Consider the following 22660-nt stretch of genomic DNA (forward strand, 5'->3'; position numbering starts at 1 on the left):
TGTTTTTGTTGGCGTGCACCCTTTGCTGACTTTACTAGTATATAAAGTCTTATTATATATGTCAAATAATAACTTTAAAGATTCATAGACCTATGAAGGCTTGTGCAATCTCATAGATAGCAAACTACACATAGACAAGAGATCCAAATCCGCATGCATCTTTAATCTCCACATGAAGAAGCACCGACCTTTCATGAGAATTTCAGAGGAAGGCTTGACAAGACTACCAGTTTGTAGGTGGTAAACCAAAGTCTGCAGAAGCATACACACATCCATTTTTATGAGTGGGGTGCCAAAAAAACCTTGTGGAATCCTGGCAGAACAGCAGCACCAATGAATAAGCAGTTAGCAATTATGTTTGTTGTGAGCATTGGCTTCAGGTTGAGAAACCATCATGACAAGAGTGTATCTATACCTATATGGCTTTAGCCACAAGATGTGCTCTATGGTCAACAAAGAAGACAGGCATACAGGCATACAGGCATACAGGCATACAGGCAGATAGATAGATAGATAGATAGATAGATAGATAGATAGATAGATAGATAGATAGATAGATAGATAGATAGATAGATAGATAGATAGATAGATAGATAGATAGATAGATAGATAGATAGATAGATAGATAGATAGATAGATAGATAGATAGATAGCCCTTTAATCTGGCAAAGTGACACAGGGCTGTATGGGTGCTGAACTATAGAATTAATTCATGAAAAAAAACATGCTTGCTCCTCCACCTTATTCCATCTACCCACATACACTCCCTTACCCCCTGTCCTTTCTCTTTTACACCCAGTGGGAGGGAAGTTAGTGTAAGTGGGACTGGTCCGTTTAGGCTCTGTGTAAAAATGCCCTCATCTCCTGGTGTTGGGTTGCAGGGGCTCAACACAATGAGGAAAGACTGAAGCTTATACACACAGAGGAAAGATTTCTCACATCTGCACACTTTTCAGAGGTAAGGAGACTAATTATTTACAAAACTCTTTCCAATATTGTTGTCAATTTCATCCCATTGTGTATCTTGCATAGCTGTAACATTTTGAATAGTGTTTATTTAGTCTGCAATGTTGGTCAAAACACCAGTGATGGATATTTCATGTGGGTTTGTATTCTAAGATAGTTTTGCTGTTTCTTTTCTGCATGTAGTATTCGTTGCACATGGGTTTGATTTCTTTGTAGACTAGATAATTATTAGTCTGAATGAAGTCTCTAATTTGTGGTGCGTTAAAGCCACCTTTGTGTTTCTGTCTATGCCTGTGTTTAAAGTGTTGTGTTTATTATGGGGCGGAACACCTGAAACAGTGTGAGGGTTGGGTGCAGGGTGTGTTTGGGTGCGCCTCCGCATCCTGAACGAACCGTATGCTTTCAGCTTTGCCTTTTCCAAAACAGATTTTTATTTCAGGACTGTAATTGTGTAATCACAGAGCGGCTGATTTCCACGAGCGTCAGTTTGGAGAGAATCACTAGACCGCATGCATTACAGACAAGCGTGAAGTGTCTAATAGGAAAATAAATGAGAGAATATGTAAGACTGAAGAAACAAGGCAACATGAAAAAAGTACAATATCTTGCTTTCTGTTTAAAAAAAGCAAATAAGAATCAGAGGATGAGAGAATGAGAGAAACAAGTGAAGATAAAGGTGGAAACTCTTAAAAGGAAAGCAAAGGGAGGGAATGATGGGAAATTAGGTTTATTTAATAATAATACCCTTTTACCCTATAATCATTAATAACAATTAACAAGGCCAAATTAAAAAGGAATGAATCCTTTACTCTCAGAATAATAAGAAAATAAGGAAAACTGAGGAAAAACATGGAACGAGGTAAAAAGGAAGAAAGAGGAAAAAAGATAACAAAGTAGAAGAAACCACTGGAGAAAATGAAAAATTCTAAAATGAAATAAGACAGAAGAACAAGGGAAGAAAGGAATCTTTACATAATCTCTGCTACCAGTTCTTTCACTTCTTTTGCAGCCGTACACTTCCGATCTTTCTCTTCCAGCAGCCATGACGATGCACGTCGTGATGTTGATGCTGCTGTCCGCATGCCTCCTTCTGTCCTCCGCGCTTCCTTTTCAGCAGAGAGCATTCTGGGATTTTGGGGAAGATACTGACATCAGAGATCTGATGACAATGATGAAGGACCAGGAGGAAGGCTCAGGGTTTGAGGACGTCCATCTGCCTGGGATTCCAACGTGTCCATTTGGGTGTGTGTGTCACCTGAAGGTGGTGCAGTGCTCTGATCTTGGTTAGTATTACTGCAGACATAAACGTTCCCTGCCATCCAGTGTTCAGTTCCATCCCTATTCACATTAGTTAACTTGCTACAAATCATTTGTCAAGCCAGTAAAAAGAGAAATCTTCCACTAGCAAATGTGTTTAAAGAGCAATGTCTTCTGGGTAAGTGAAAGTGTTCATAAAAAGGTCACAATTTTGTCAGCTCAAATCTTTACCTGATCTTGCCTTTAACTGAATGGGTTTAAGATAGTCAGACTCAAAAAATTAAAACAATTCAAAGAACAACTATTGAGAAAAAGTGTTTAAAAAACCTTTTTAGATGGCCAATGTAAGTTGAGTAAAGGAATCACAGGAAGACTTAAACATGTTTCCAAAACCAGTCTTGTAATATGTGGGCCACACACACATTCACATACACAGCTGCTTAAGCATAGCCACCTACCAGCACACTTTTGGGAGGTGGGAGAAATATATATAAACTTACACAGATAGTGGGGGCAACATACTAAACAGACTGTCCACACAGACTGTATCACACCCATGTTCATGCTTGAACCAGCAATCATGGAGGTGTGGCAATGGTACTGCTCTACACCATGGATTTGAGAAAAGGCACCATGTGCTGCCTACTTGCCTTGAACTGATCAAGTGAACAATCAAGTAAAATCTTTGAGAAAAACATAAACTGGAAATATAGACACATTTTTCTTTAATAATATGAAATATTCTAATATGTCATATTATTCTAATCAATTAATTCAATTCTTATAGTCCTGCTCTATCTAGTAGACTGGAGCATAAGCTGACTAAGCATTTTTGTTTAATCATACGTAGATATCAAATAGTGGGAGAGAAAACATGGTATGATTTGATTGATTATATATTTTAAACTCTTGTAAATATAATTAGAAGTCACAAGCTGTTTAGAATTGGGCAACAGTCAAGGTAAATGACAAGAAGTTTCTTTTTTAAAAAAGGTCAGTTTTGGTTTCAGGTTTACTTCAAGATGGCTGACTTGACTGAGGCATGTGCATGAACAGAAGTGTTTAAATCAGCAATATCCTCTTTATTTTTAAGGTACCACTTTATCCCCATCATTTCCTCTTAAACACTTTCTGGCAGCTGTTAATGAAAGTGCCACGAAAAAAGCAGTGCTTTAAAATGAGGAAAGGAAATTCAAATGCTTGTGGGAATGTGATGGAACAGCATTAAAGAATTTTGGCGAGCCACATGAAAAGACATGTGGGGGAGAGAGGAGTTACTTTACTGTCTGGACGATAGACATTAACCTAACCCCTGTGTGTGTGTGTGTGTGTGTGTGTGTGTGTGTGTGTGTGAGTGTGTGTGTGCGCGTGTGCGAGAGACACCTGTGCACATGGTATTTTATTACAGATGTTACTGTTTATGGTGTTATTACATGGCAGCGAATGTGCCATAAACACCGACGCCCGTCTCGACATCACCCAAGAAGTCCAAAAGTAGCAATTTGAAAATAAGCCGCTCGTTACCATCGTAACATCAGAACCACATGACAGGTTCTGATTCACAGATGTGTACAGTATGTGCACAAAAAAATGCTTGTCTCTTTTCACTCTATTTAAATCTGTCTGTCTCTTTGTCTGTCCATGCATCCATTCATATTTCTTTCCATGGTTCTAACTCTCATAGGCTTCTTTCTGTTGTTTTCTCTTTCTCCACCTCTTTTTTTTCGTTTTGCATCTGCCATCATGCTGTGCTACGTGGAGCTCTGATAGTCTTGGTCCATCAGAATTATATGGAGGCACACACACACACACACACACACACACACACACACACACAGGCCAAGCACTTCACAATTTACCCAACATTTCCCAAATTACTGATCTCTGAAAAGTTTACAAGTGAAAATAAAGCAGTTAGAATGATGCTTTTGAAACCCAGTCTACCCGACCCGCTTTATTAGAGTTTATTTACACACTGCAGGTCAGCACAATCCACATACAATTTTACAGCAGTTGTGCGCAATTACCTTAAATAGTTTGTAGTTTTCTGAGGATTTTATCTGAGCTTTGCTTAATTTTTACTCAATTACATTTTTACATAAAAAGAAATACATCAGGAATAATCCACATCTTCCCTCACTCCCTCCCACCCCACACACATACACACACAAAGGTTTTAGGAGGTTAAAAGGTTTTAGTGTGTTGGCTCTATGCATTTCTAGCACCAACTGACGAGGTTGATTTTTAGCTAGCTTTCAAAAAAACAATCAATCAATCAGTAGCTTCCAGCTTTTTACAAACTATCTGCACTGGGACACATCATATTAGTGTAATCAATTTAAAAGTAAGCAAGTAAATGAATGGAAGAATAATTAGCTTTTGTTTCTGGTTTGCTTTGCAGGTTTGATTTATGTGCCATCCAACATCCCACCTGATACGCTGCTGTTGGACCTGCAGTGCAACGGCATCACAGAGATCAGAGAGGGAGATTTCAAAGGCCTCAGTAACCTCTATGTAAGACTCAGCATTGCATTGATTTCAGGAGCCAATTTCACATTGTTCTACTGTAACATTTCAAAAAGAAAGCTCTTTTTATGCCCACCAATAAATACAGTTCTAGGATCCAGACCTTGTCCCAAAGTCAAAATAATGGTACAAATTCCAAGACTAAAAATGTAGTTGCTGATACACAGACCATGACCCAGAGTTTGACTCAGAAAACTGGGACACAGTCTAGACCCAATGTCTGAGTCCTGAAACCCAGACCAGGACACGGATTCTGAGTAATGAGACCCAGGCCAAGCATAACAAGACTGTCTAATTAGACCAACACTTAGATTGTTAGGCAACCAGTATAAATACTGTCACCCAGGCAAATACTCAATGTCCGAGTATTGAGACCCAGGCCAAAACCCAGATTCTGTGTAAGGAGACCCAGGCCAAGACCAAAATCTAAATACTAAAACCGAGAGCAAAAGCCAGATTTTGAATACTGACCCAGAGGTCAAAACCCAGTGTCTAATACTGATACTGGTAACTAAAATCAGATTAACAAGACCTATACCAGGACTTTGGGGGTAATAAGATCCAGAACAAGTAATAAGTAATAAGACCTAACTGTTTCCTAAGCATGCTGTAAAAGTATTAAAAAAAATGTGTGCTAATTTTTGTGTGTGTGTTTGTACCAGGCACTAATTTTGAGGAGTAATCTGATCTCTCAAGTTCACCCACATGCCTTCCTGCCCTTGAAGCGCTTGGAGAAGCTCTACATTTCCCATAACCTTCTCACATCCATCCCTCGCAACCTACCTGCATCCCTTGTTGAACTCCGTATCCATGACAACCGCATCCGCAAAGTAGCAGCAGGGACCTTCAGTGCTCTGGGGAACATGCATGTGATTGGTGAGCTATATTACTCCTTTAGCTATATGGTGTGTTCCTCTAGATGAGTAGGATCTTGTAAGCCGCCGATCCCCCAGTGGCCATCGCTAGTACTGCAAACATTGAGATTGTATACTAACCTCCCCGGCTCTCATATGATCTGGCATATAGAAATACAACTTTTATATAGATACTTGTTTAAGAAATGTCTTGCAGTGATGACTCAAACAGTTTTCTCTGTCTTGAAATGTATCATTTTGTAATTATGTTAATTTATGTTGTTTTATATTAATTTCACAGTGAGGGGATATAGAACAATTGTGCAGCACTGTGGATCGAATGTGGTAATATGTATAGCAATTATTTATTGTGTGAAATTTATTTGTATTGTATGCAGAAATGGGCCGTAATCCAATCCACAACAGTGGATTTGAGCCAGGAGCATTCAAAGGTCTCAAACTGAACTATCTCCGAATCTCCGAAGCAAAACTCAGTGGTGTACCAAAAGGTAACATGGGTCACACAAGGGCATCCACAAGTATTATTAAAAATTGCTTTAATATAGCATGCTAGTAATTAAAATATAACTACTAATATGTGTTTCAGTTCATTCACATTTTATTTTTGGAGCTGAAGACTAAAAGTGCTGTTGAAGCTATAAAGTCGCAGTCCAAACGCAGCACGTTTGGAATCGTGTCCTCGTCCAAATGAACTTATATGAACTAGTAATTATCTTTGGTTTTGACTGAAATACACTATTTTGTTTCTGTTTGTCGGTCAGATTTGCCAGCAAGTCTCCACGAGCTCCATTTGGACCATAATGAGATTCAGGCAATTGAGCTGGAGGACCTAAGCCGATACAAGCAGCTGCAGAGGTCAGACTGATTTATGCCAATATGACACGTGGTGCAATATTAAAATATATATTTTCTTTTTGTTTTATAAGATAGACTTTACTCTAGATTTTGGACTGTGTCTGTATTAATTAATATTCATTCTGCTACAAGAGAATTAGTCAGTTCAGACATGACTTTGGGATGTCAAGTAGGCTTCAGATCCAGTTCATGCCAAAGGTGTTCAGTCGGGTTAAACTGGTCACACTTGAGTTCTTTCACTTCAGAGGAGCTTGCCTTGGAGCTCTCACAGAAGCATTATCCTGCCTAAAAAGGGTTTGGGCCTTCTTTAAGGCAAATTGTAATTCTACAGCGTACAGATATGCTCTATACAACTGTCTACTTCTAACTTTATGGAAGCTGTTTAGAGTAGAGCCACATATGGATGTAATGGCCAGGGGTACATGTACTTTTGCCAATATAATGTACATAACATATACACCACCACAATAACTATAACTACACTCACATTAATGAAAAAATCGATATGATGTATAAGATCTAGCTAGCATAACACGATTAGCATACTTACCTCATTACCATACTCACTATGAGAAAAACATTTTAACCAAACACTAGAATTTGCTACAAATTATAATTATTTACTCTACACAAAAGTAGTTCACATTATAAGGACAGTATTGAAACAAAATGCATACTTAATATAAAAAAATTTTCAATTACTATAACATACGTCTTCTCCCCTCACGACGTTCAGCAAAGAAAACTGATACAGATTAGCATCTCATTTAAATGTTAATGGACCGACCTGTTGTAAACAGGTAGAAAGAAAAAATACACAAAATTAAATGTTAAAATATTAAATTATTACAGATTAATGGTTGTTGCAGTGTGGAAAGATTTTTTAATAATTACATTCTGCTGTGACTAAAATATTTTTTTACATAATTGAATTCCCCCAAATGTATCATTGGTACAGTCCAGTTAACTGTAAAAGTAAAACAGACATTTTTAAGAAAATGCTGAAAATAGCAGAATGTACAATTTGATACTTATAAATCCAAATTCCAAATACAGTATATAATACTAAAAGCAGGATGCCCTCTAGTGGTTAAACACCACATTTTGACCTGTCTTTCTCATTCATAATTTTTTTTTTATCTCCAATTAGGCTTGGACTTGGGTCGAATCATATCCTGCATATTGAACATGGTGCGCTTTCTTATCTTAACAACCTCAGGGAGCTTCATCTGGACCACAACCGACTCTCTAACATACCCAGTGGCCTGGCCAACATGAAATACCTGCAGGTATGAGCATAGTGTCATTGCCAGAAGCCATAGCTGAACCTTACTTATCTAATAAATAGAGCACACTTTAGCAACCAAGCTTTAATATGTGTTCTTCTGTGCCCTTGTCCTAAATCTGCAGTTTTAAAATTCACCTGAAACCACCTAACCATTTTCAAACCGCTTCTTGTGTTATGTATAACAGCGCCGCATACAGTCTACATATTTCTAAATACTTGGTTATCAGTTGTGGACAGATTTAGGGTGTGTCTCGATCAGCTCTCTAGGAAGTCAATCAGAAGTACACAAGTTCTGGCATGGACAAGAACCCTGGCTAATTACACATTGGGATACTAATGACTTGGATTCTGATGGTATTTCTAACTTCTAATTTGAATCAGTCAAAACCCAAGCATGTGAAATGTTTAACTGTATTTCAAATGTCAAATACAGTTAAAAATTGCAAATGTATGTATGTCATTATTTGAGAACTAAGACATCAACGACAAGCGACATACATTTGTAAATCATTTTGGAGGGAAGTGGTAGCTCAGTGGTTAATTCATTGGGCTTTGGATCAGAAGATCACAGGTTCAAATCCCACCACCACCAAGCTGCCACTGCTGGGCCCTTGAGCAAAGCCCTAAAACCCTCCCCTGCTCAGTTGTAAGTCGCTCTGGATAAGGGCGTCTGCCAAATGCCGCAAATGTAAATCAATGTAGCGGTTTTTTTTTTAAGCTGAGAGGCATCAGTAAATATGACACCATTTACAGTACAGGAACATATAAAGCATTGATGCTTCTTAATTTTTGCAGTAGATTGTGGTCATTTATTTTAGGGACTGAACATTCCCTGGTGCAATTGAGACAGCCCATGGCCGAATCCCTGAAGAGTGCCCTGACTACTGAACAAGGCAGCTTCGGATTGAGAAAAACTTTTTGGAATTCATCTCAGCTAAGAGACTCGGAAAAATATGCAGATTGTGTTTATTTTTGGCGAAGGCAATGGCAAGTTTATGTGGCACCGTCCCATGCAGCCATATTTAATTTATTTTGATTCTAACAGCTTTTGCAAATGCACCAAATGCATGTGTGGTATTTCAATTTGAAGCCAGCAGTGAACAAGATGTAAAAATCTTGTTTGAGCAAGGCTGAGTCCTGGCCGAAATCTAGCACCCAGAATTGAGCATGAACTAAACCAAGTGAGCTATCAGTGTGACATTCCTTATTTGCTATTGTTATTTAAGATTTGATGAGATACTGAGATATTTCCACAAGTGTAATAAAAGCAAAGAAAACCTCTACAGGCCCCCCAGAACCCAATAGTGAAAATCCAAATTTTCCAGACTGCAACCAGTTAGAATGTGATTTAGATGATTCCTCTTTAAATACATCATTGAATTCAAATAAATAATTTTTAAGTAAAGTGATTAGTTCTCTTTCTCTCTCTTGCCCTTGTGCAGGTGATCTATCTTCATTCCAATAACATTACCTCAGTGAAGGTGAATGATTTTTGTCCAACGGGTTTCGGGGTCAAGAAGGTCTTCTACAACGGCATCAGTCTGTTCGGGAACCCCATTGAATTTTGGGAAATCCAGCCTGCTACATTACGCTGCGTCACTGACAGCATGGCTGTGCAGCTCGGAAACGGAAACAATAAGAAATAAATACCCAGGACCCCCCCACACACACACACACACACACACACACACAGCCACACACACACACACACACACAGCCACCCACCCACACACACACACACACACACACACACACTCATACAAACACACACACAGAAAAAAGATTTTGCACGCACAAATGCAAAAAACAGAAATAACCGAGACTATTTTAGAGTAACATTATTTCCATGTTTTATTACATCATTATAACATTTTATTTTGATTGGTGTTCTGGTGTTTTTAATTAACAATTTTTTCAATTTAGTTCAGCCGGTTGTCCTGCATACTGCATCCTGCATGTCTCCTGTCCATCCTGCTTGAGAAGAATTTGTTATTGCCGGTCTGTTTCAGAATTAGTGTGCTTTACACACTACAGCTTTGCTATATCTTACACATTAATTTAGATCCCAGAGCGCTTTAATAATGTCAATAAATTACTTTGATTTTTTAACAAACAGTGACTGATGTGATCTGATTAATCACATCTCACATGAAAGACTGCTTTCAAAATCACCTCCTGCAGCGCTTTTAAAACTAAGTATATGGATAAACAAAGTGCAATTCATTACCAATAAACAATTTTTTACACACCTTGAAGTCTTGAATAAGACGGTGCCTATTCACCTCATTGACATTTTGTAGTGGAACTAAACTTCTTAACTACTGTAATTATAGAAATTTGGTTATGTGTAATTTTTTTTTTACTATCTTTCTCTTATGGAATAATGTTAGTAGATTGAGCATACACTTTGTTTCCAAGCCAAATTTGGCAAGGATAAGAACCTTATCGGACTCATCTTAACCTGCAGGACATGTATTTTGTCCTTTTTAATTAAGATCAACGTTGCATATATGATTAAAGCAATGTGTTTAATAGAATATGAAGTGTTTAAAAACAGTGTCAAGTATAAACTGATGTCACAAAAGTTTGAAAAAAATCATTATTTTTAAAACCTATGGATCAGCTGTAGAGAAAAGGAAACAATCATTTAAATAAACTTTCTGAATAAATTCTCTATACTTGAGTTGAGTTTGTATCACACTGGTACAGGTTTACACCTGGTCAGCTCTATACCTGTCAACTTATATACCTGTGCACCTTTTTACTTATACATGTGGACACCTGTGGACCTATACACCAGTTTACACATGTAAATCTGTAGACCTGGGTACCTATTCACCTGCACACCTGTATACCTGCAGACATGTATATCTGTACATCTGCACACCTGTATTCCTGTATACCTGTAGACCTGCACACCTCTTTGCCTGTACATCTGCACACATTGCACACTGGCATACCTGTGTACCTGAAGACCTGCCCATCTGTGTACAAAAATGTCACGCCTACTTCACACACTTAACTACATGCTCTGTAGCTGTGATTTCTCTGGTTCAACCTGCTCATCAGGCTTGGGTCAAGATTTTTTATTTCATTCTCATGACTTGAGGAAAAAACAACAGCAACAGGAGCGATGGACTACAAAACTCAGGTGAGTTTTTAATGTAATTTATATTTATATACATGAATGGTTTGGATTAGGTGTGTTAAAAGTCCTCCTGGAGGATTACAGCAATATCTGTAGCTCAGGAAAGTTGCTTTTAGTTGTTTTTAGATTGCGAATTAAATTAGGTGTGTTAAATGAACACTGGCCGCTCACAGTTTGGTATAAGACTATCTTAAAAATTCTTCTTACTGCATTGATATTCAGAATGTTAGGTTTTACTGTTTGTCCTTATATTTGGAAGAAAGATCATTTGCTTATATTGCAAAAAATGATTACACTAATTTCCTGCAGTTTTTAGCAAATTTCTATGCAAAAGTGTAACTTGACAAGGACCTGATCTCTTTCTGATAGATATGCCGTCAAAGATCAAATGTGATTAAAATATTAACTAAAAAGAATAATCAGTGCATATTGCTATGGTAAATGTATCCATTTCTTTCAAGGTGCATAATTGGCAATTAAAATAATATATTTACACACTTTTCTTTATAAAAGTATAACATCCTGCTCTGTCGTTTAAAATGGACAAAGTAGCTACAACTGTAATATTGTATCCTTTAAATAATTTTATTATTAAATACAAAAAAATGATTGTAAAAAGTCTAAGAATTTGTTCAGTCTTAGTACTTTTTTTTAATGTTCTTTAAATGAAACCTAAACATTAAGTTAATGTGGTCAAACTTGTTCCAAAACCTGCACGTGCTATTCAGGCTGCTGAAGTTGAAGCCTCCGCCAACTTTGGAGACCTAATTGAATTTGTCTATCCGATTGGCTACTCCCACTGGGGCGTCTGCGATGGAGATGGATACGTCATTCACTTTGCAGTGGCAGGTAGGAAAACCTAAAGTAGTGTTTCCCAAAGTGGGGGAGAAAGGATTCCCACACAAAACACACCTGTCTAGGTGTTCCTGATGACCCAGTTTACTGTAAGTGTTTTAGGAATGTTGGTGTTCCTGATCACCTGGTTCAGGGTTGTTAGGAGGGTTCAGTGTATTCATGACCTTAACTACTGAAAGTGAGTGAATGAGTTAGGTGTGTGTTTATTATTCGGTCATTCTGATGACCTGATTCAGGTGTTATATGAATATTCAGTGATCCTGACTACCTGGTTCAGGTGTGTTTAACAAGTGTGTATTTGCTTTCCTAGATGAGACACAGATAATGAACACGTTCCGTGGTTACCTGCAGACCATTTTCCCAGTCTGCGGTGATCTACTGCTAGGAGAGACACGGATCCGCCGCCAACGTATCTCGGAAGTCAATGTTCCTAAAGGAGCACGCGTAATGGTGAGCAACTCTGAGCATACATTCACACCCTCAGAGCCATGGGATATGAAGCGACGGAGTGACTCACTGCTGGACAAAAAATTTCCTTACAAACTGTTCACTCAGAACTGTGAACACTTCGCCACCTTTGTACGCTACGGAAAAGCTGTGTGCAACCAGGTGAGTTTGGATAGTGAGATCAAACGCCAATCACATCAGACGCCGATCACATTATTTTTAACTATATGAATGCATTTTTGATAGTGAATAAAATAAACATTATAATTAATTCCTAGTAAACATATATTGCTTTTAGTTCTAGACATTTCAAACTCTGTTTGTTTCATCTAGATTCCAGGAAAAGCAAAAAACAAGGAATGTGAGGAAGCGACCAAAGTGTTTGCAGATATCGTGTGGAGAGAGACTTCATGACCTGTGACAGTCATGGAAAATATTTAACCAGAACAATCCACCTGCTGTTAACATGTGTTTCCTGCATTAACACACCCACTGCACCTCCATCACTCATTAAATCACCTGAATTAATACCTGCCAGACTGTAGGCTAGAAGGGAGTAGAGGGTAAAAGTACATATTTCTAAGCCTATATATGTATTGTTTTGGTTTCTCAATTATTACTATTTATTTATATGTGTGTGGGTATGTTTATAATAAAAAAATAATCACTGATTGGTCAAAGTGTTATTTTAATAATAACAATGATAACAATAGTGCATTTATTGAGTAATGATAACAGATTAAACTACAGAAAAATAGATAGTGAACACTCTTCTGTTTTTTTTTTTCTACTTCTACTTCTTTCTCCCACACTTCTTTCTCTTTTTTGTTTTTTAAAGTAACTGCTAGTTAGCATAACCAACATGTACATTTATTGTAAAAGGATAATGTTCTTTGTATATGAATTGAAGCAAAAAAATTTAAGTTCTTCAGCTTTTAAAAATCTGACTTTTACTGGTCAGTCAGACAATCAAAATTTTCAAACTCTATGTTGTTAATTACTGTTCACCAGAGGTGGCAAACGTACACACATCCTTTACTTAAGTAGAAGTACAGATACTCATGTTTTAAAATACTCGGGTAAAAGTTGAAGTACTGATTAAACTTTTTTACTCAAGTGAAAGTAAAGAAGTCTTGGCTCTGACATGTACTTAAGTAAAAAGTAGTTTGTGTTGCCTTTATGAGGGAAAAACCCACAAAACGCCACCTAGAGGGTTAATTGTGTAAAACATGGCGGATTTGGTTTGAGCCTTGGCGCATAAATAAAACAAAAGATTACTGATTAAAAATATTTTTATCTGGAGTTTATTTATTTATTTTATATCTAAGTAAAGAAAGGACGTCATGGATAAATGTCAATCGATGGATTAAAACTAAAGTACGAGCCAGTTTTAAAAATGTAAGAAGTAAAAAGTACAGATATTTGTGTAAAAATGTAATGAGTAAAAGTAAAAAGTTGTCTGAAAAATAAATAGTGGAGTAAAGTACTGATACCAAAAAAATCTACTTAAGTACAGTAACGAAGTATTTGTACTCCGTTACTTCCCACCTCTGCTGTTCACAATGATCTTTCCTGCTCCTCATTGCTTTTGAATGCCATGATAGATGTATCCTCTTTTTTGTATCTCTGTCAAAAGGTGTATAATTATTTTAGCTGCTGATTTTCATTTACTATATGGAAAACTGACATGCCTCTCATATTGCTTGCTGAACTGAAGTTGGTCCACTTTTCTGAGAAGGCTTTCCAATAAATGTTGGGGTGTGGCAGTGTGGATTAGTGTTTATTCACATGCAAGATCATTAGTGAGATCAGTGATGTTGGGCTAACGGGGACACTGTCATCCCGAAGGTGCTTAGTTGTTGAGGAGGTCAGGGTTCTGTGCAGTCCAACCTCAACACCAACCACCATGTCTATGCACAGGGGCATCATCATGATGGAACAAGAACAGGCTCGGGTCTTTTGGTTGTAGCAATGGGAAATTGCAACGCTACAGCATACAAAGGACATTCTACACAGTTGTGTGGAAATAGTTTGGGGGATAGTGTATATCTTGTATATGTCCTAAGCCGATTTAATCAGTTTATCTGCACCTACATTTGCTGGTACCATATAGATGCTAACAGAGTGACGTATACTGAAAAGGCATATTTGAAACCTTGTCTGTAACTTGAATATTTAAACTACTGTGTTGTTTCCTCCACCTAATAAAGTACCAGGAAATGGGCAGAAGCTCAGCAGAAAATTAACATTTGTTGTGGCCATTTAGATCTCGAATTGTCATTTTCACGTACGTTGACTGAATGGTCAGAAAGCGCACTACTCAGAGCTCACAAACCCGCATCTGTACCAAATTGCAAAAGCTCAAATATATTTAAATAGATTATAAATAGAGAATAGATTTTACATTGGGTGATAGAGGAGAAGAAATTAATTTGGTCGCACATACAGTTGTTAAGCTTTTTAAAGAACCATTTACATATTTGTGCTTTCTTTCCCATACAATGGATTGGTCCTTGACGCTGCTGACGTGTTATGGAAGCCCAGGGAAAAGGTGGAGTTTCTTGACGCCCCAATAGAGTCAAAAGCCCTTTTCGGGGTTGCAGTGTCAAATATGTGCCAGCAGTACAAACGAAGCATTTGAAGAATGCCTCCCCAGAAAGCATACTGCTTGCCCCCCCAACCCATGCATCCAAGTTTTGCCTCTACTTCCAGAGGGGGACAGCCAGGGTTCAGGGCCCCTAGGCCCCCCTAGGCAGGTGGAGGCTCACCAAAAAGAGCCCCAGCCCAGAGGCAAGGCCTCTTTTGTGGCAGCGGTGGCTAGGCATCGCCCAGCTAACCCTCGGAAAAGGGAAGAAAAGACAGGCAACCTAACCTTTGGTTTGATTTTTGGTCAAAAGAGGGGCTACAGCACTCATGGAGTCTCTGTAGCATCCCTCTATTCAGCACAGGAGTCTTGTTCTCCCCCTCTAGACGAAGTGTCAGGGAGTGAGTCAAGAACAATTTTCGGAAAAAGGAGGTTCTCCGGTTGGAGTATTGGCACCAGTTCACCCAGTGACCAAAATGTTACTTCTCCACCCTCCACCTGTGGGGTTATTCAAGAGAGAGGTCAAAAGGTTCTGAAATCGTTCTCTTTTTTCAGAAATAAAAATCTGCTCTGTGCATTCAGGCAGCGGGTCGTGGGCAAAGACGTGTGTGAAAAATCATACAAAAACACAGAAAAAAAAAGAATCAGAGCTGCCCCCTGCCCCCCAAGCTCCGCCGCTAGATGGCGCCACCATGCCGTCTGTGAGCGGGAGCTGCTCGCGTGGAGAGTTGGCTTGCATGCGCAGTACTCCCTTGGGTATTGTCCACAATGCAACGAGGGTATCGTCTGCAATTTGCCGTAAGACCTCCACTCTTTAACAGTTTAACAGCGAAATAACCTCCCTATAGAGGGGGGGTCTCCGTCCCATTCTGGATTTACGGAACCTCAACAAACACCTCAGAAAGTACAAGTTCCAAATGCTCACATTAACGGCATTATACAGTGTTATTTGTCCAAAAGACTGGTTTACATCAGGAGATCTGAAGGACGCTTACCCACACAGAAGTATTTATCCGGCACACAGGAAATTCCTCTGTTTTGCTTATCGGGGCACAGCCTATGAATTTTTGACAGTTCCGTTCAGGCTGGCATTAGCCCCAAGGATCTTTACTAAATGAGCTGAGACTGTCTCTGCGGCAGGCGGAGGTGGATACGAGTATGCTTGTGTCTCACCTAAAAGGCTTAGGCCATGCAGGACTAATCTACCTGGGTCTCAGGCTGAACTCAGACCTGTTTCAGGCTTTTCTACCAGAGGAGCCCTTCAGGTCAATTAGTGGTTGTCTGTCCATCTTCCAGAGAGGGAAGAAAGTCCCATTTAGACTTTTAGGGTTGTCGGCCTCGGTAGTGTTTGTCATACTATTGGGACTGTTGCAAATGAGAAAGTTTCAGTGCTTATGTCTGAAGCGTCACCTCAACCGAAATCACACTTTTCTCGAATCAGGAAATCAGGAAAAGTTGTTACCCTGAGAAAATTAGAGATGACAGATGCATCGCTCACAGGTTATGGTGCGGTTTTGAGGGGTCAGGATAGCGAAAGGGAAATGTCCCGTCTCGCTACGGAACGCACACATAACACATTATTTCCTTCCATTTACCTTTCCATTAATATGCTTGGACAGCAGTGTCTTTAGTGATTACATTTTGTGTCTTACCCTCCATGTGCAGGGTGTCAATGAACGTATTCTGGACAACTGTCAAATCAGCAGTCTTCTTGTGTAGCCTGAACCAGACTAAGACACCATTTGAAGGCTCAGGAAACCTTTGCAGGTGTTTGGATTTATTGAGCTGATTAATTTGTGACACCACGAGTCTTCAATATTAAACTTTTTCACAATATTCAAATTTTCTGAGAATTTTGGTTTTTCATTAGCTGTAATTCATAATCATCAACATAAAAAATAAAAATAATTAAAATATATCAGTCTGTATGTGTTGAATCTATATAATATACGACTTTCACTTTTTGTACTGAATTACTAAAATAAATCAACTTTTTAATGATATTCTAATTTATTGAGATTCACCTGTATAAGGGCATCGCTGTTATACAACGTTACTGTATAATACTGATGGTTACTACAGACGTGGCATTATAATGATAATATTAAAAGGTATTGACGTTATTAGTTCCTGAATCTTTATTTTTGTTTGTAGCTTCAACAATCAGACATTGAGAATCCGCCATTTTCAAGAACCCTATCAGAAATATCCCGGATGTTGCCGGCTGTGCAGGGGAGGGATATCCCGGTTGGTTAACGGAGAAACAAAACATGGACGTGCTTTGGAGTTCACAAAAGCCGTGAATCTACATCACATTTCATTCCGTTTATTTGTCGCTTACACAGAGCTCACTTTCAACACCCTGGGCTGATTGATGATCAGGTAAGAATGGAAAAGTGTTCCTTTTGTTATGTTCTAGCTGCCAGGGCATGACTGGGGAAAGCCATGCCTAGCTTTTGCACTGAACGCCAAAGTGTCACGGGCTGGAATTTTGCGCATGCGTGCTGCAAAAACCACCCGGCGCTCGGTGCCGCGGAGCGCGCAAGCGCAGTGCAGAGCTCAACGCCAGCAGGTTGATTGTAGCGTAGCATAACATAGCTTAACATAGCTTAGCATGGCTTAGCTGGGGTTTTGTCTTTTAGCGTGCAAAGATGCTTTTTATAGCTCGCTCGAGTTGTTTATTCATCGCTCGAATGATTAGTGACTGAGAAATATCATATATTTATATTGTCAACCAAAGAGCTTTATTATATCAGCGATGCTAGCTTAGGTTGCCATGCTAAATTGTAAAAAAACTAGCCAGATAGGCACATAGCTTACTGCGTTGCTATGGGATCAAAAAAGATGAAATAATGTCTACTCTCTCCACGGAATAGGAGAAAACTATTGAGGTGAGCTAGTTATCTAGTTTTCTGTCTTTTTCACCGTCGTTGTGGTGTTACACCAGTTAGTAACGTTACTTTTACAAGATAACTAGCTAACATTACAACCCAGATGATGGTTATTTTTGTGCTTTGATTTATAAATGTAAGCTTCACCTGGACTCATTTTCCAAATGTACTGTGTAGTAACTGTTATATCAAAATATTATTTGTTTGTTGGGTCTATTTATGTCTATTTATCTATTAGCAGATGAGATCGCTCCAGTCATTCCTCAAACTAAATCACCAACCTGCTAGTTAGACTCAATTAGTCAAAGTCTGTCTGTCAGTTCTATTGCCTTTTATCACTGAGATCATCCGTTCTTCTCTCACCTCTGGCATTGTTCCTACTTCTTTAAAACTGCATTAATAACCCCTATACTCAAGAAACCAGGTGCTGATCCCAATCCTGTCCATTTTTATCCAAAATTCTAGAAAGGTAGTTTTAGCTCCGGTGCACAATCAACTATCGTTAATTAACTTATATGAACAATTTCAATCAGGTTTCTGCGCTCACCATAGTACCGAGACCGCCCTTGTCAACACTTCTAATGATCTTCTGGAAGTGGCTGACTCAGGACTTTTGTCTATTTTAATTCTTCTCGACTAAACCTCAGTGTTTGATACTACCATCTATGATATTTTATTAGATAGATTGCAGCCATTGAAATTGCAGATATTTCCCTGTCTTGGTTTTTCATCTTATCTTTCTGGTCGCTCTCAATTTGTTCAGTTAGGCAAGTTAAAATTCAAAGTTTAGTTCTGGGCCTCTTTCTATTTATACTTTATTTATTGCCGCTTGGAAGTATCTTTTGGAAACATGAAATTCAATTCCATTGTTATGCTGAAGACTCCCAGCTCTATCTGTCCTCAAAACCTACTTCTAACCTGCCTCCAACATGTTTGTCTGAAGTTAAAACATAGGTCTAAAATAATTTTCATAAACTTCTCAGACCAGTAGTTTCTCTATGTGTATTGACGGTTCTACAATTGCTCCTTCAACTAAGAACTTGGGTGTTATCCTTGACAACACTATTTCCTCCTCATATCCATGGGGTTTTGAGCTATTAGCTATGCCGCCCCATACCTGTGGAATTGACTTCTACTTGATATCTGCAACAGCTACTCTGTCTCTGTTTTCAAATCTCGTTTAAAAACACCTCTTTCCATATTATTTGTGTGTCTTTTTGGTTGTTTAGAGTTCCATTATTTTGTTAATTGTTTTGTTTTTATTGTATGTAAGGTGTCCTTGAGTGTCATGTAAGGCGCCTATAATTAAAATGTTTTCTGATTGTTAATAGTTTTTTCATGACTGACATAAATAGTGTACTGTTTCTTTTTTCATTGCTCACAGCAGTCGTCAATAAAATTACAAGTCAATGCTTTCTGTAAAGAGTTGTGCTCATGCTGACAGAGTGAAGCTGGAGGCGAGAGTCGGGCACTGCGTGTGCAGCATCCAGCCCTGATTTCCCATCATCCTGCGTCTCCGTCCTCGTGGCGCAGAGTGATGACATCACAGCGGCAAAGGCATGCCAGCCGCACGCTTCCCGCTCCACAGAACTCCTCCTCGAGGAGCTCGAGCTCACGCTCGGGACCTTCGACATCACGTGGTAGCGTGCAGGGCACGCTGCTTTCCTCTCGCTCACTTCACACGTGGCCAGAGGAGGCGGTGGACGACGCGTACGGTCTGTACTCGCTGCACCGCATGTTTGACATTGTGGGCACTCACCTCACGCACCGTGATGCGCGTCCTCTCCTTCTTGTTTGTGGACGTCATCGATGAGTACGAGCGGGGTGGAATACGGGATGGGCGAGACTTTCTGCTCGCGCTGGAGAGACAGGGACGCTGCGATGAGACCAACTTCCGGCACATTCTTCAGCTGCTGCGCATCATTACCCGACATGACCTACTGCCTTACGTCACACTGCGCAAGAGACAGACAGGTGACCATGTGACCACACTGATTGGTCTTTTAGGAATGAGATTCCGATTCATAATTCTGACCTGTGTGTGTGTGTTCTGCAGTGTGTCCAGACCCGGTTGATCAGTATTTAGAGGAGACATCTGTGCGCTACATTTTTCCCAGAGGAAGCAGAACTGAGAGTCCACAGATCCCACCTAACAGATGCGCCGTGTGTGTGTGTGTGTGTGTGTGTGTGTGTTTTGGCATGCATGTGTATGTTTTCATGGAGCCAGGTGACTACAAAAATTGCTGTGTTTTTCTGTGCAGGTCAACAGCCTGTGATTCGTTGCCCTTCTCCTGAAGTGTGTCAGCCACGCCCCAAACCGGCCACACCCACGCCGAACAGAAAGAGGAAAAGAGCTCACAGTGTGGCGGACTGTCGGGAGAAACAGACCTGCGGTACACACACACACACACACACACACACACACACACACACACACACACACACACACACAGTGTGTAAGCCTGAAGATTGCGATTGTTTATTACTTTATTACTGTTTACTGATGTCCGCGTCCTCTTTCAGATATACGACTGCGTGTCCGCGCTGAGTACTGCCAGCACGACTCTGCCCTCCAAGGCAACGTCTTCTCCAACAAGCAGGAGGCGCTGGAGCGCCAGTTTGAACGCTTCAACCAGGCTAACACCATCTTGAAATCGCGCGATCTCGGATCCATCATCTGCGACATCAAATTCTCTGAGCTCACCTACCTGGACGCGTTCTGGCGCGACTACATCAACGGCTCGCTGCTAGAAGCGCTAAAAGGCGTGTTCATCACAGACTCACTCAAGCAGGCCGTTGGGCACGAGGCCATCAAACTACTCGTCAACGTCGACGAGGAGGACTACCAGGCAGGCAGGAGGAAGCTCCTTAGGAACCTGATGATGGGGGGAGGGGTGGGGCCAGGGCTGGGGCCAGGCTCAGGTTCAGCTGGCCAGGGGCCGGGAACTTTATAATGGCAAAGTGGATTTTTGACTATAAGCTTGGGGAACAGATTCCTGAGAAGGGACTGCGTTGAAGGAGAGAGTCTGATCAAGAACGTCTGAAAGAAAAGGATTAAAATGCTTTTTGTTTTCTAAAGTATGACAATAAAAATAATAACCGTAGACAATTTTATATACAGAGATCCTGGCTTCATGGCATTTAGATTTCTTTAATGTGCCACTAAAAACTTTCCAAACAAATTTGAAAGTCTTCAGTTTGTCCAAATATGAATCGTAATTGTAGTCCATCAGCCAATATTAGTTACAATGTTAATGAGTTGTTATAGTTTATCTCATTCAGAATATTTTTTGCAAACAAATATGATTCTAAACATTCAAGATGGCTGCCTTTATAATGCTCCAAAGTCATGTTAAGTGGTGCTGTTACCGAAAGTTACACCGTAAACATGTTTGTGTGACAGAATTAAATAACTGGATGTGGGTTTAAAGCAGATGTTTTGATAGATCTTTTTTGTACAATAGCCTTGTAGCTCCATGTTCAAAATGGAGAAACCCCACACACACGTTTGTTTGATTGGACATGTTTTGGTTTAATAGTCATTGCAGCAAGAAGGTGTTTTTTATTTTTATTTTGCTAAATTATTCTTCAATGAGAGCATCCCCTTGTGGAGAGCCTGTTCACAAATGGGGCTTTCAAATCCCAGACTTTGCAATACGTCCAGTTTTTTTTCATTTCTCTCTTTTCCCTCTCTGTTAAACACCCTGAAAGAAGTAAAGAAACATGCTTTCTCTGAAGATACTCATTAGTGAGTGTTTTCCGGAAGACCCCAATGCTGATTATGTTGGGAATAAAAAAAAAAAGATTTTGTACAATTTTCCTATCGGAATTAAACAAAGTTATGGAAAATCCTGGTATCTATTATATAGGCTGTACGTTCTGGTGATGTTTTGAGTGCTCGTCTATTAAACCTGCATGTCAGCGACTTGGCTAACGTCACAGTGAGCTAAGCATGTGCCGGTAATGAGCCGATTACAGAGTGCCACGCCCACGTGCAGTAACAGTGTCGTATCAGAGCCCGCTGCGACGTCTTCGGGTGTACGTCCTTCTCCGAGTATGCAATCCCATAATTCCTTTTATTAAGCCATTTTGGTATTAAAAAATACAGTATTGACATTGTAACCAGGGATGATGATTATTATAAAAAACACAATACAAACATTCCTGTAATATCGGCACATGTCTATATAAGATAAACACGCTGCGTTCGGTAGACTTCGAAACTACCTAAAAAGGTTCTTTTCTACATCTTTTGAAAACCACCGTCACCGGTAAGCTGTGGCATTGACTGTGTCGGTACCCAGATGTCATCAAAACTTTTCCAGCGGCACCAATTATACTGTTTACGTCAAAATAATAACCTTGACCTCACTGTCAAGTAAGCTAGCTAGAGTTATTGAAGGATTTGGAGTAGCAAAACACAGAAAGCTTAGTATTAAATCAAACAAGGACCCAGAAGTGGCTAAAGGTTAGCTCCAGGACTTCAACAGTGAAGAATGATGGCACAAATAGAGCTGGGTGTCATATCAATGAAATTGAATATCATGTTTCCAAAAAATAGATCCAAGTGCCAATATATAAAGGATAAATAGTAAGGGGCCAAGAACTGAACCCTGCCCAGAACTCCTCCAAAATTGGCATCGTTTGTGACTTTTATTTTATTATTATTTTTATATATATATATATATATATATATATATATATATATATATATATATAAATATCATGGTTCACATCAATCAATGGACCATCAATCCGAATAAAGTGCTGCAATTTGACAATTTTCTTTTTGTTAATGATCTATTTCTGGTTCCCATGGCGACGATTGTGTTCAGTGATGCGTCTACATTCTTAGTAGCTGACTGATAAATTAAGTGTACAAATCAATAAAACAGATGGTTAAAATATTGTATTTGAATGTCTCAACTTATTTTGGTTGAACTGGCTGCAAATTCATCTTGCACACCA

General features: G+C 39.4%; 3 protein-coding genes across 5 annotated transcripts; all 3 read left to right on the forward strand.

Moving 5' to 3' along the window:
- Positions 1-853: 853 nt before the first annotated feature.
- Positions 854-9424, forward strand: bgna (biglycan a). Of its 3 annotated transcripts, none has more exons than XM_046871712.1 (8): positions 854-958; positions 1976-2249; positions 4625-4737; positions 5412-5625; positions 6002-6112; positions 6386-6479; positions 7630-7768; positions 9210-9424. In XM_046871712.1, exons 2-8 carry the CDS (start codon positions 2009-2011, stop codon positions 9411-9413), a joined length of 1116 nt encoding a protein of 371 aa, XP_046727668.1. In that variant the 5' UTR covers positions 854-958; positions 1976-2008; the 3' UTR covers positions 9414-9424. The 3 variants fall into 3 exon arrangements, with proteins under 3 accessions (XP_046727668.1, XP_046727666.1, XP_046727667.1); XM_046871710.1 differs by having other exon boundaries at positions 2004-2249; XM_046871711.1 differs by having other exon boundaries at positions 2007-2249.
- A 1380-nt stretch (positions 9425-10804) lies between these two features.
- On the forward strand, positions 10805-12888 carry LOC124400165 (phospholipase A and acyltransferase 4-like). Its single transcript, XM_046871808.1, has 4 exons — positions 10805-10918; positions 11644-11764; positions 12081-12379; positions 12551-12888. The coding sequence occupies exons 1-4, from the start codon at positions 10901-10903 to the stop codon at positions 12629-12631; spliced, it is 519 nt and encodes a 172-aa protein (XP_046727764.1). The 5' UTR covers positions 10805-10900; the 3' UTR covers positions 12632-12888.
- A 4423-nt stretch (positions 12889-17311) lies between these two features.
- On the forward strand, positions 17312-21125 carry dedd (death effector domain containing). Its single transcript, XM_046872168.1, is given in 6 exon segments — positions 17312-17692; positions 19137-19465; positions 19467-19666; positions 19749-19856; positions 19954-20085; positions 20216-21125. Coding segments are annotated over 5 exon segments (1107 nt in total). The 5' UTR covers positions 17312-17692; positions 19137-19229; the 3' UTR covers positions 20647-21125.
- The last annotated feature ends 1535 nt before the right edge of the window (positions 21126-22660 follow it).

Source organism: Silurus meridionalis, chromosome 17, assembly GCF_014805685.1.
Source record: "Silurus meridionalis isolate SWU-2019-XX chromosome 17, ASM1480568v1, whole genome shotgun sequence".
NCBI classification, from domain to species: Eukaryota; Metazoa; Chordata; class Actinopteri; order Siluriformes; family Siluridae; genus Silurus; species Silurus meridionalis.